The sequence below is a fragment of the Watersipora subatra genome, chromosome 1 (assembly GCF_963576615.1).
Source record: "Watersipora subatra chromosome 1, tzWatSuba1.1, whole genome shotgun sequence".
Taxonomy (NCBI): Eukaryota; Metazoa; Bryozoa; class Gymnolaemata; order Cheilostomatida; family Watersiporidae; genus Watersipora; species Watersipora subatra.
This window is the reverse complement of record NC_088708.1, coordinates 46,736,223-46,751,051: the sequence shown is the minus strand read 5'-3', so window position 1 is coordinate 46,751,051 and position 14,829 is coordinate 46,736,223. Positions and strand designations below refer to the sequence as shown.

General features: G+C 37.0%; 1 protein-coding gene across 1 annotated transcript in view; it reads right to left on the bottom strand.

Moving 5' to 3' along the window:
• Window positions 1-24: 24 nt before the first annotated feature.
• Window positions 25-14,829, bottom strand: part of LOC137397283 (furin-like) — a 44,134-nt gene continuing 29,329 nt past the window's right edge. Inside the window, exons 16-24 of the mRNA XM_068083573.1 lie at window positions 13,815-13,944; window positions 12,349-12,540; window positions 10,580-10,804; window positions 8,983-9,189; window positions 8,378-8,586; window positions 6,852-6,968; window positions 3,064-3,176; window positions 1,415-1,610; window positions 25-546 (exon numbers count right to left, since the gene is read on the bottom strand). Of these exons, the coding sequence (XP_067939674.1) occupies window positions 209-546; window positions 1,415-1,610; window positions 3,064-3,176; window positions 6,852-6,968; window positions 8,378-8,586; window positions 8,983-9,189; window positions 10,580-10,804; window positions 12,349-12,540; window positions 13,815-13,944 (1,727 nt within the window). The 3' untranslated portion in view covers window positions 25-208. The remainder of the gene's footprint in view (window positions 547-1,414; window positions 1,611-3,063; window positions 3,177-6,851; window positions 6,969-8,377; window positions 8,587-8,982; window positions 9,190-10,579; window positions 10,805-12,348; window positions 12,541-13,814; window positions 13,945-14,829) is intronic.

The window sequence follows — 14,829 nt, the reverse complement described above, 5'->3', positions numbered from 1 at the left end:
GACACAAAGATAAATGCGAGTGGTAGAATAGAAAAAAGTTATTCGAGATGGTGTAACACAGTAGGCATCAGCTAGATAGTGTACCACAGGGGCATCATCTGCTACAATATGAGCACTTGAAACAGATGAGACATAAATGTGACAAGTAGAATAGAGACCACTGAGTTGACTGACTACCACTGACACATTAAGTATAAAGTTGGCTCAGTTAATCAGAATCATTCAGCATTTTGCTTTTGCTTTTGCTATATTGAACATTCATCTGATCATCTGCTGAAAAGTGTACATTGTCATCTTTATCAGTTAACGATGAATATTCGATGATTCCTCCGCCATCTATGAGAAGGGTTGAAGACGACGTCTGCCAGGCACATCGTCCATAACTTCTGTACTGTAGGGTCACGAATACCACGATATAGAGTGCAATAGAAGCAAATATACCGATAACTGCGATGAATACCAGAGTCCTGGTACTACTCTCACTCTTTGGAACGACAGTCGAAGTAGTTGTGCTTGTTCTATCGCCCTCATTGCATCTTGGAGAGTCTAGGCGAAAGTAAATGTTTGTTTAGGTAAGTGGAACTACAGCCAGCAGTGCATCATAAAACATTCAGGTGCTACGTCTGTAGCCATTGGGGATGCTAATGAGCATTTCATGCAAGAGTACCTACCTAGTAAAACGATATCATATGGACAGGCCTGTCATTGTTAGCAGTAGTTTGGCATGTTTTAATCTAAGCTGTAGTGATCCACATTAAGGAAACGTTATTATCGTGGTAATTTGAGTCTGACAAAAAGAACATTTAGAGGAAAACATGTTTCACTTGATTTAAGATAAAACGTAAATATCATTGGCCTTTTGCAGGTGATATTTGTTTCTTGGTATAGAGGGCTCAACCGTTACTCACAACTCTGCTCTATCTCTGTCTGTGAATGTAGCATGGTGAAAAAATATGCTTCTAGGTTAAAAAATATTCCGCTTTCCATGTAGCAGTAACTAAACAATCAGTAATAAACATTTCTGACACAAAAGATGCTGTAATAATAACAACCTCATCTGTGGTGATGTGAACTGACACTACTGACCCAAGTTGGGTGATAAAGCATCCACAACTTTAACGGCAAGTGGGTATTATTCAACATACGCTTTTGTAATGAGAGAGTTTTATGAAAACGCTGGATAGAAATGAGAGGATGATGTTGATTAGCTCAAATGTGAACATACACAAATCGAGCTTCCAGCACGCGTTATTGCAAACACCTCACGTTTGCCATAATCAAATTTTTGGCAAGCTCACAGTCTCTCCAACTACTAATTAATACCAAAAATGCAAAGCAGTAAAACCAAGGTGAGCACTCATGTTCACACGACCTTATGTGAAGCTGAATAGAAGAAATACAGATATACGCATACCTGGTATACTACAATCACAACAAATGTTTGGTTGCATTTCACCATTGTCGCAGCATACAACGCATTGTCCAGAACTTGTTGTACCAACATTATTTGAAGATGATATATAGAGAACATGGTTTTGGTTACAGGCTGTACACTCTAATTCACTTGGTCCTGAACAGGTGTGGCAGCTGAAATGACAGCTTAAACATTCCTACAATAAGAGATTCACAATAAGACCTGACCATAAATTTACTAAAGCATTTGATGTCCAGACAGGAAAGTTGCTTGAGAAGCCTTAATTTCATTTCTGAAAAAATTGAAGGCTAACATCAACAAGCAGTATCATCAGTGACAACATGGCAGCAGTCTTTGAAAATGGAACTGCAGGAGAGGAACCACAGCTTATGATTACAGGAAATCAGTCCTCACTTAACGACGTGGTTACATTTTTAGGAACCAGGCATTAAGCGATTCTATCGGTCAACATACCCTCCTTTCTGAGTTTTCATTGCGGATGTGTAGGCTAAGTACACTGTATTGTACCTCTTCACCTTTGTTCTCTCTCGACTTACTATTGAGCTTTTTAATGACAAAGTATAACCTTTTAACAGCTACATTAAAATTAAACTTTTAAACTTTTAAAATTAAACTTTTTTTATTTGGCTTTTGTATGTACATGCGCATGTAAACAAATTTTAGGCTAAGTAGAGTATGTTACATACTTTTAGCTATTCTTTACGTTTACTCTCTGTATATTTCTGTTTTTATAGCTAGCATTTGTACCATAGGTCTAAAAAAATGTTTCACAGCAGATATTAGCCTAACCCAGGCAACCTATGAGCTTAAATGGCAGATATTAGCCTAACCCCGGCAACCTATGCGCTTAAATGGCAGATAACAGCTTAATGCCCAATACTATATGTGCATAAAAATGTCATGGCTAGCGTATGTGTGTAATATATACACATTCATCACTAATTTACTGGTTTTAAAAACATCGATTTTTTAAATTTTGATTTAGCTTCTTCAATTATATTTTTAACAGTTTTCACAATTAATAACATGATGTCATAGCTCTGAGTGGTGGTTAAGAGAAGACGACGCGCACTTAATTCAGGCCAGTCGCCAGTTTTGGCATCGAGTATGACCAAATAAAACTGCTTTTCCTTAGCTAACCAGTTTAGTTTCTAATAACTTCAATCATTCAACTTAGTGCATCGTCACTGGAAGTCATCGACACTGGAAGTCATCGTCACTGGAAGTCATCGTCACTGGAAGTCATCGTCACTGGAAATCATCGTCACTGGAAGTCATCTTCACTGGAAGTCACCGTCACTGGAAGTCACCATCACTGGAAGTCATCGTCACTGGAAGTCATCGCCACTGGAAGTCATCATCACTGGAAGTCATCGTCACTGGAAGTCATCATCACTGGAAGTCATCGTCACTGGAAGTCATCGTCACTGGAAGTCATCATCACTCGAAGTCATCGTCACTGGAAGTCATCGTTACTGGAAGTCATCGTCACTGGAAGTCATCGACATAAGCATTTCCTCTATTCTTATCATCTAACAGTTTGTTCTACTGAACTCCGACAGCATAGCACAGAAACTATAAAACGTTCAACCAAAGGAAAGTAGAAAGTAGTAAATAAGTCCACATACATCTTCAGCAGAGCTGTAGAACTGGCCCTGATAGCATGTGGGCTCCTTAACGCACTGATTGTGGAAAAGAACATAACTGTCGGGGCAGGAGAGACAGGCATTTGACGTGGCATCTGTAACAAGAAGTATTATTTCTTCTAACAATGACACACCCGGTTAAAAATGACATTCTTCCTTTTTGAAAAAGCTAGTACTTATCTGGACCTACATGTTACACGGTTTGTACAGTAACTGCTCCCACAATTACTATTGCGGTAATTTGTTGCAGGCCGAGCTGAAAGTTAAATTAGAACCTTTCATATAAAAACACAAATAAAAGATTGAAAGTCAGTTGCTGGTGAAAACAGGTTGGTCTCTGTACAAATATAATTTGTTCATCTTCTATATTATATTTATTATCTTAAGATTTATGCAAATTATAATTTGTTCAACCTATAATTGCCATTTTTGCAGCTGCTACTTTCTAAAACAAACTAGTGGTGATCAAAATTATGGGACCACTTGAAAAAAAAACACTTTTTGTTGTTAATTCATATATTGTTCCATCGGTATTATGTGAATTATGACAATATGCACATCAATGGAGCGCTCAAACTGTACTGGAAAAGAATATTATGTAAAACTAACTGATATTTGTTTTACTAGTTTAATTTTGGTACAATAGGGCATTTTCGGCGTAAATATAATATTTAAATTATATTTAAATTGGTGGGAAACGCAACTTAAATTGACATAATTTTAGAACATAGCTCTATAAGAGTTAATTGGTGGTGGTTTTAAGTTCCTTTAGAGTATTTCTAGCATCCTAGTATTTGGTATGACACCATAAGCCTAGACTGACCTGATAGGATATAATGGGTGCCCATTAAACTGATTTTATTGCTAGAGTGCACCTTTGGTGGTAGACAGAATGTCTAAAAAATTTATTTTTTTCAAATATGTATAATATGTATGGTCTGAGATTATAAAGAAAAGGAGTTTATGCCATAAATGAAAAAGATTATTATGAAATTACCAGGCGGAACCATTGTTATAATCAAAACTGTATTGTTTGATCGTTTTACTTCATGGCTTTGGCTGAAGTTATAACTTTAGTTTCTCGGTTCCACTCAAGCCATAGCCTCAATTTCACATGAATAGAAACTGTAGTTTTATTTCTGTCATAGCCATGATTAAAAGATAGCTTTGGTACCCTTAAAGCCATATCCTTCATTCCACTCAACTCAGTCTTGATTTCTGTCTAAAGTCTGCGTAAGAATTCTCATAACAGCCTAATAAAAATACGTTATGGAATGTTGAGCTTTTGAAAAGACTAGCTGCCAACCATAGTTCTTCCTCACCTTGTATAATAGAAATAAACTCAAAGGTGATAGGAAAGCTATTGATTTAGTTGCCAATAGCAACAAGTAGCTGTCAATTGGCACGCCATAAAGGGAGTGATTAATTCAGTTGCAAGACTGCCATTATTAATGAAGCCTGATGTACAGGTTCAAAGGTTGCTAGCCACACAGATTTTCAACTGGTTAACAGCTTTTTGGCTTCACCTGAGCATTATTATATACTAGACAAAAATTTTATGTTTGATAGCAGGTGATGCTCCTAACACTAGAAAATTTGTAAGTGAATTTTGTGAGAGAAAACTATTTTAACATTCGACATGACTGGTTATTTTGCTAGGTGCAAAAAATGATCAGGGAATGGCTACAGCCTTGACATGAGCTGACAAATACCGATCTATAATACAATCATCCCAAATGACTACAATAATATAGAAAAGGAGAAAGACTATAAATTGTACCTCAATACATGTCGAGGGACGAGAGACTGAAGGGGAGTTATCCTGAATGAAGGAAAAACATGGATCTTGAAACGACTTAAAAAAATGGATCTTCCATTTAAAAAACAACTAAGAAGTGTAATCAATGTCATGTCAATATCATGTGTTGTTATTGATCGTATTTGTTTTATTGCTATTGTACCGTCATATGTTTTATTGCTATTGTACAGCCATATGTTTTATTGCTATTGTACCGCCGTATGTTTTATTGCTATTGTACAGCCATATGTTTTATTGCTATTGTACCGCCGTATGTTTTATTGCTATTGTACCGCCGTATGTTTTATTGCTATTGTACCGCCATATGTTTTATTGCTATTGTACCGCCGTATGTTTTATTGCTATTGTACAGCCGTATGTTTTATTGCTATTGTACCGCCGTATGTTTTATTGCTATTGTACCGCCGTATGTTTTATTGCTATTGTACCGCCGTATGTTTTATTGCTATTGTACAGCCGTATGTTTTATTGCTATTGTACCGCCATATGTTTTATTGCTATTGTACCGCCGTATGTTTTATTGCTATTGTACCGCCGTATGTTTGATTGATATTGTACCGCCGTATGTTTTATTGCTATTGTACCGCCGTATGTTTTATTGCTATTGTACAGCCGTATGTTTTATTGCTATTGTACCGCCGTATGTTTTATTGCTATTGTACCGCCGTATGTTTTATTGCTATTGTACTGCCATATGTTTTATTGCTATTGTACAGCCATATGTTTTATTGCTATTGTACTGCCATATGTTTTATTGCTATTGTACCGCCGTATGTTTTATTGCTATTGTACCGCCGTATGTTTTATTGCTATTGTACAGCCGTATGTTTTATTGCTATTGTACCGCCGTATGTTTTATTGCTATTGTACCGCCGTATGTTTTATTGCTATTGTACCGCCATATGTTTTATTGCTATTGTACTGCCGTATGTTTTATTGCTATTGTACAGCCGTATGTTTTATTGCTATTGTACCATCGTATGTTTTATTGCTATTGTACCGCCGTATGTTTTATTGCTATTGTACCGCTGTATGTTTTATTGCTATTGTACTGCCGTATGTTTTATTGCTATTGTACCGCCATATGTTTTATTGCAATTGTACCGCCGTATGTTTTATTGCTATTGTACTGCCATATGTTTTATTGCTATTGTACAGCCGTATGTTTTATACTAATCTCCAACTTCATAGCTAAAACTTTTTTACCTTTAATGCCAAAACCTTTGTTTTAGACTTCATTGAATAGCGCCTACGATTAGCTGGTCATGTTTAAAATGGTCCAAATCCACAAATTTTAGGAAATGTTAATAACATTAGTTACGGGGGACATATTGAGACATAGAAATATTACTCTAGATATTATATATAGATATATAATATATATATATATATTATATTATATATATATATAATATACTTTTCTGCAACTCAGGTGAGTTGCAGAAAAGTGCGCTATTGGGAACAGCTAAGATCTTGAGGCGAGTGCTCAAACTCCCAGGTCTCTGGTAGGAGACCCGAGTTAGAGCAGAATTTACCACCCATACGGGGTATCCGGGGTGAGGAAACAGTTTTTTTTTATATATATACATGTATATATATAGATACATATAAATATTAGGCATAGATATTACATAGAAATATCATGGATTTTTTCATTTTCTGGTTAGACACTGAAAAAGTACCATGGTCACTGCGATGGTCTATAAATATTGTGTCTCCTACCACTCTCAGAGTATGCAACAATGAATACAAGTCATACAGACGTGCAGTGACATGTTCTGTCATCCTAATATCTTTTCAGTCCAATGAATTTGTGATTCTGTAGTTCTGAACACCACGATGCTAATTTTAATGCTTCAAAAACTGTGTTAAATCCAAATACAGCTAAGAAATTGGAAAACAAGTGAGCCTAAAAACTAACCTGATATTCACGGTAAATTGGCAGACTTACCATTGCAAGTGGCACAGAGTGAGTTGCATATATGACAGACATACTGACTCTCTCCTCCTTTTAAGAAAACATTCTTCTTGAAGTATCCATCTTCACATTCGCTCACACACTGTCCAGCTGCAGAAATAAAGTGATACGCTTATTTCATATTGCTGCTTGCGAGATGATGACACGACGACAATCCAGCAGCTTTTCTCAAAACCTCAGACTAGATTTCTAGTCAGCACTTTGGCAGAAGCCAAACTATGAAAACTCAGCAATAAGAACACAACCTATTTATCATTGAATATTAACCATTGGAGGGAGGCTAACATCTCTTCCATCAAATCAAACAATGCTTTATGGTATTCACGCCAATAGACACCAGATAACTGTGAAGAGCAAACTATTACTGCGCTCATATAAATTAAGACCGAGAGTTTACATTTAAAATAATGAAACTATGATAGCCATTAATCATTACCCTCAATTTCCTAATACGTAATGATAAAGCTAACACACTGAGTTGTTTGCTCCTATCCAAAGTCAGGCCATGAGGAAGCAACTCCAGGCACAAGCAATAAAAATGTCAGACATTAAATAGTTGCGCTGGCTGTTCCAAATACTTATGAGTTTGTTTGTAGCTTTTACTGTTAAAAAATGTAGCATAATTCAATTTTTATAAATATTTCTACATAAAAGTGGCAAGTTTTTTGTATATGAAATAAAACATTTGATTCATTGAATTTTGGGTATTTACGTACTAAAACTCAGAATTGTCATGGCTTCAAAACATAAAATAAATGATGGAAGACAATCGCTACAGAAAACCTTTAGATAATCTTACTTTATCGCCTTCAATAATAAACATAGTTAATATTCTACATGTTCTACAAAATATTTTTTATTTTCTACTAGCAAATACATAATTCAAATTGAATATACAATGTACCTATAGGTCACTGGGTGATTCCCTCATTATATCCATACGATCATTGAATATTATGTATTACCATTTTTACCAAATGATGTTACTTTTAGTTTACCTCTACCTATAGATATGCTGTTCATCACCAGAAAATTATGCAAAGTTGAAATGCCATCATGCATGAGAATGAAAGTGGATCACCAAAGATGATCGCCAATGTGTCAAAATTGAAATATTTTTGATATAAAAGGTAATCATAACTGCAAAATTCAAAGTTGTGTCAGACATGGCTGCATGACTTATAATTCATTGGTTTCACTTGCAGCGAACAGAAGACTCCTTTATGGAATCACTTGATCCGAAAATGACTTTAAATTATTTTTAAAATTATTTTCATTAGCTTTTTAGAGTTTGGGCTATAATTTGACTCGCACAAAATTTATGCATGCTTTTGAAAATTGCATTACGTGTACACCTTTATCTTATATAGCAACTCACAGCCACTTCCGATTAAGATAAGAACAAAAAGTTCACTGCTACAATAAATGCATTCATAGAACAAACAAGCATTGTATGTATGAAGGTCATCGAGGAAGGGATAGCTAGGAAGTGAGGCTACCGTGGTTAAGAGCCTTGTCTATATGACAGGTGCTGCAGTCAGCAACTCGAGGACCTGAGCAGGTCAAGCATTCATCTGGACAGCGGTCGCAAGCGTAACCACTGGTATTCACAGTTGTTTGAGTCGAGACGCTATAAAGATCCCCTCCATCTTCTGAAGCCGAAGAAGTAACAGAATCTCTCTTATCCATGTATATTTTTCGGTAAGTTCTACAGACAACATAACTAATATTTATAACCAATAACCAATCAGAACCTACCATAATAAGCTAACATACATAGCGCCTCTGATGGAGCTGTTTGTAACAAGCAGCAAGTGTTTATGAACCCTTTTTCAGAGCCAGTGTCTGATGTCACTTAATGTCCACTACTTAGTCTTGGATTCACAAACACACTCTTAGACCTACTTTACCTGGAGGGTGTCGGTTCTACTGTACCATAATATGATATAATAGTAACAATAATAATAATAGCCATTTCAACACCACAAGCGTTTCTAAAATCTTCAGCTTGTAAAAGTTGAGCCCTCCTGAACCCAAAAGTTACTGAGATATCTACGCTAAGTTTACAGATCTATCCACCATGATGTTATGGATAAATATATACCCAGCTGGACAGATGGGCTCACATGACCCGTTCTCCTCAATCAGCTTGGCCGAATCTGGACAGCTCAAACAGGAAGTGTTTGTAAAGCCTGTACAATTTGCGCAAGAGAGATGACACTGTTGACAGGAAGCATGAGAATCCGTCTCATCGATGAACTTGAAAAAACCAAGCCCACAGTCTTCGACGCATGACCCATCCTTGAGATAACTGTAATCACAGACTTTCAGCTGAACAAGAATGGCTTCTAAAAACATCAGCTGCTATATTGAGACTAGAATCAGTATTTTCCTAAACTTGTAAATCTGATGTTAGGAGCTTGAAATGACCTCATCTGATTGATTTAACACTTCTAGGTTGGGAGGGGATGAGTTGTTTTACTAAATATACATAATCTTTGCATTGACTGCGCACACATATGTAATATATACATATTATAAGTAATATATATATTACATGTAATATACATATATTATATAGTATATATAATATATATTGTATAATATATATCGTATAATATATATTGCGTAATATATATTATATACAATATTTATGATATACATATAATATATTTTCAATATATATGTATAAATACATCGTATATATGGTATATGTATATACATGTACATATGCATATAATATATATAATGCCTGTGTTAACTGAGCACTCTGAAGAGCGACACCATTTCCATGGTACTGCTGCGAGCACACTGGGTTACAGCATGTATACTCTAGAATGGTGCCAGACAACCCCTCTAAATGCAGTAGTACAGATTTCCTTACATCCAGGCTAGGGTTTGTCCCAGTCCCATTGCCTATATATATATTCCAATGATAAGCCTAAATTAGGTGTAAAAACTTTGGTGGCTCAACGTAAAAGTGTTACAAGAATCAACCAAGAGACGACTAAACAATGTATGGATACGCTTTTGACCAGAACACCCCCTTCCTTCTTGCTCCCCCTGTTTCCGCTCTCCTCTCTTGTTCCCTCTCTTGTTCCCTCTCTTGTTCCCTCTCTTTGCCACTGCTTTCCCTGTCCCCGTTTCTTTTCCCCTGTCCCTGTTTCTCTCTCTCTTTCACACACACGCACATACACGCACGCACATACACGCACGCAAACGCACACACGCACGCAAACACACGCACGCAAACACACACGCACGCACACACACTCTCTCTCCCTTCCTCTCACTCTCTCCCTTCCTCTCACTCTCTCCCTTCCTCTCACTCTCTCCCTTCCTCTCGTTCTCTCTCCCTTCCTCTCTCTCCTTTCCTCTCGCTCTCTCCCTTTTTCTCTCTCTCTCTCCCTTTTTCTCCCTCTCTCCCTCCTCCCTCTCTCCTCCCTCTCTCCTTCTCCCTCTCCCCTCCCCCTCTCTCCCCCTCCCTCTCCCCCCCTCCCTCTCCCCCCCTCCCTCCCTCTCTCTGCCCTAGAAATAGATTCCTTATTCCGACATTATCAAGTCAAAGCTACAAATCTTATCATAACTCAAGGTCCATGCTCAGCTAAATTCAATGACATCTCTGGGTTAGCACTTGAATCCTTATGACATTTTCATGACAGAGCTTTGGTTCAAAGACATTCTGAATCATCCTGACTTACCTGTTCTCCTTGCAAGAGGTGCATCCCAAGTTGGTCTGGTCAGAGCAAGTGTTACACGAGTCGTGACAAGGCTGACAGCTACCTACACTCAGCTCCCTGAACTGACCAAAGGGACAAGTCTTGTTGCTGACGCAAGTGTGAGACGAAGTTAGCTGATATTTGTCAAAACATGACAAGCAGTTATTGTCTTGCTCATCATTACAGGTAGCGCATGTCTTGTGGCAGCTACAACATAGCAAAGGCCATGACCAGCTCCATCCTATATCATAATAATATGTCTTTCAGAGAACAAAAAAGGTGGTTGGTTCTTTTCCTTGAAATAGATAAACCCAGAAGCTCCAACTGAAATAAAATACAGTCCACCTCTACTTACAACCGCCTCTACTTACAACCGTCTCTACTTACAACTGCCTCTACGTACAACCGCCTCTACTTACAACCGCCTCTACTTACAACCGCCTCTACGTACAACCGCCTCTACTTACAACCGCCTCACATACAACAGCCTCTACTTACAACCGCCTCTACGTACAACCGCCTCTACTTACAACCGCCTCACATACAACAGCCTCTACTTACAACCGCCTCTACGTACAACCGCCTCTACTTACAACCACCTCACATACAACAGCCTCTACTTACAACAGCCTCTACTTACAACCGCCTCTACTTACAACAGCCTCTACTTACAACCGCCTCTACTTACAACCGCTTCCACTTACAATCGCCTCAACTTAAAATCGCCTCCACTTAAAACCGTTTTACTTACATCCGTCTCTACTTACAATCGCCTCCACTTACAACCGCCTCTACTTACAACCGCCACTATTTACAACTGTCTCTACTTAAAACCGCCTCTACTTACAAACGCCTTTACTTACAGCCGCCTCTACTTACAACCGCCTCTACTTACAACCACCTAAACTTAAAATCGACTCTACTTACCCCCACCTCTACTTACAACTGCCTCTGCTTGCAACCACCTTAACATATCAATTTTCTATTTTACCACGCAAAATTTGAGAAAATATTTGAATCTACACAAAATAATTTTCGACATACAACTTTGGAAATTTTTTGAAACACTGCGATGAAGAAGCAAGTAAAATTAAAATATAAAAAGTAGATAAAACATAATAAAAATCTATTTTTGTTGATGATTATTTCATTAGTTAGTTTTGACATTTAGTTTTTCGCAGTTTTATATAATGCATCTAAAAATATCATGCATAATTTACTTTGAGGAATTTTACGTATGTTTTTGGGCTTGAAATTGAACCAGACAAAATACAATACATTCTTATAGATATAATAGCTCCAAGATTCCATGACTTAAGCATGTGAAGCAAATATCAGAACAAATAGACTTTATATGATAAGGCCTGACTGTAACATATGGTGACTGTGTAGCAGATACACACAGTGTAGCAGATAGTGTAGCTACACACAGTGTAGCAGATACGCAGGTGTTAAAGTAGCCGTATGGTAGTTGGGAGTTGTCTTTTCAACATAGTGTAAATGCTTGACTATGTCTAGCCAGGTTACAAACAAGTGATGGCATTTCAAACCAAAGTAACATTCATAATTGCAACCATGCAACAATACTTCCTTTTTTAAAATTGTGATGCTTTTTTTAAAATGAGTAAGATTCGAAGTTGCCTGTTCATGCTGTCAGCCATTTAACCCACAAATAAAACCAATTTTGATTTGGTCAAGAATAATGTACATAGATTAGCCAATCAATCATAACCAAAAAGACATCAACACACTTCTTGCAGATTGTCTGTCCAGAATCTCGGCCAGTTCTAACTGAATAAGTGTGGACCGGACACTCCTTGACACAGCTCGCCATGTAGAGACTGTAGGAAGGATCGCAGGCTTTGCATTCATTAGCTGCACTGCAGACGACACAGAGTTCGTCCTCACATGAAATACACTGTCTATTTTTGTCTCTATATTCCCTGCAAAAAACATTTAACCATAAGACTGACGCAGAGGGTCATGACTCCTAATAAAAGATAGTAACTTGTACACATTAGTAATACAAGAGAAAGGTAGGATGTCAGTCACCCCAAACCCGTTTTTTTAAGAAAGCATATACAGTGAAACTCGGATAAATCGCCCTTGGATATATCGAACACATGGTTAACTCGAATGGATTTGCTTGGTCCGTTCCCACGCAATGATAAATGGCTTTAGATAACTCGACCGAAACTCCGTTAACTCGAACAGTTTTTTGCCAAACGGCTACCAAGACGGTTGTTACTATCGCTTTAGAATATCACTTTATTCCAAGCCATAGAGATAAACATCGACTTTTAGTAGTTCTCAGGCCTCGTTATTACCAACATCGGCAAATATTTTTATTAACGACTTTTCTAAAGGTTTGCAAAAATCAAATGTTACCAAACATCCGCTTACCGATAAGCCCTCCGAAAGCAAGAAAAGCGAGGTAAAATTTGGATAACTTTAAAGTAATATCGGCAAAATTGATAATGGGTTTTTAATAGTAAAGCAGTTTTGTAATAACTGACTTACTGCAAAGTTGATCTTGGTTAAAACGCTCGGTAGAAAAATACGTATGTATTTTTTCTGAGCGTTTTAACCACGATCAAGTTTTGCCAATTTTAATCTGAGAACGTCCTGGCAGTCACATCACCTAAAGCAACAAACAAATCTCAAGTGATAGAAAAATATCTATACTTTCTGATTAAAAATATTTAAAACTTCACACGAGAGACCCTTTAACTTGCAACAAGCAATCTATGCTTTTGATTGATATATAGTTTGTATATGTACATGTATCTACTGATAAATACATGCACTTATGACTGTCCTGATAACTTGAACGCTCTAATAACTCGAACACTTTTGCTCGGTCCCTTGAAGTTTGAGTTATCCGTGTTTCACTGTATCATTAGTAGGTATATGAGTCTCAAAAGATCAATGCTTAATTTACTATAGTGCTTTTCAATCATTTGGGTTGTGCTTAAAATAACAAAGCTGTTTGTCTCACACTTCATAATAATAAATGGAAAAAGAAAGGGTTATTCACTGATAACTGCACAAAGATAAGACAACTACCAGATTTGAGCAATATAATTTCCGTTCACATTCCTACACACCGATGCAGTTTATTTCTTTAAAGCAGGTAACTCTTAAAAGCAGCAGCTTTCAAGCTAAAAGAGTACCGGCCGGAATGAGATTTCTGACAAACGACGAGAGGTGTGCCTACCTTGAGTCGCACTTTTGCATGCATTCTCCACCAACCAGGTCAAAGGCATCATCGCAAACAAGACAGGTGTCAAGACTGGCGCAGCTTGTGCAGTTGTCTTTGCATGCCACACACTCCCGATCCTGTTCATCTGTAGCAGGGTTCACAAAAGCGATAGTGAATGTAGGCCGAAACAATGCCAAAACATAGTAGTGTTAGAACCGCCCAATCAATACTAGCTAATCAATATTAACCAATCATTGATCATCGATGACCAATAGCCGATTACTAACTAAAAACAGTATTTGTTCATTTAAACTCATGTTTTATTGAACAAGTTTTACAATTATGAATAACCAAACTAAACTGATTCAAAGAACCATTCCGATTAGTAACCAAGCAGGTCTCACTACCGATTGCAGTGTTGAGTGGAATGTCATCCTGGTGGAGGTTATCTTCCCTTTGATTTTATGCTTGCAAAATATATATATTGACAACTCATTTAAAACTACTGTATGTAAAATTATGTACCAATGTCTCATCAACTCATGTATAATTAGAAATTGGTTGATGTAGCTTGATAAAGTTGCACTAGCCTGTTAATTTTCTAAAAGTTGTCCCATCTTGTTACTGATCACATGAAAATATAATTATCTAATGCAACCAAGTCAGATATGTTGAGACCCGTCTGAGATATTATGCAATTAAACAATCAGAGAAAAATTATTTTAATTACATTCTTATGAACAATAAACGGTAAGAGTTACAACCACTACTTAAATCTTCATTATGGACTTATGAAAAAAGATGTATTTGAAAAAAAGTCTTTGCAATGTTGTTTCTAACTTATTTAGCTATAACAAAATTAATAATCACATGAATCATAGTGATCTGCCTCTTTCTTCAAAAATCTTTTTCTAATAATAAATAGATTTGACTCAAATGCAAGCTAAATATAGAACTGATTATTAATGAGTGATTGAACAACACGACAATTGACGTAAACGCCAGCAAGGTAGACACTAGCTATGTGCCA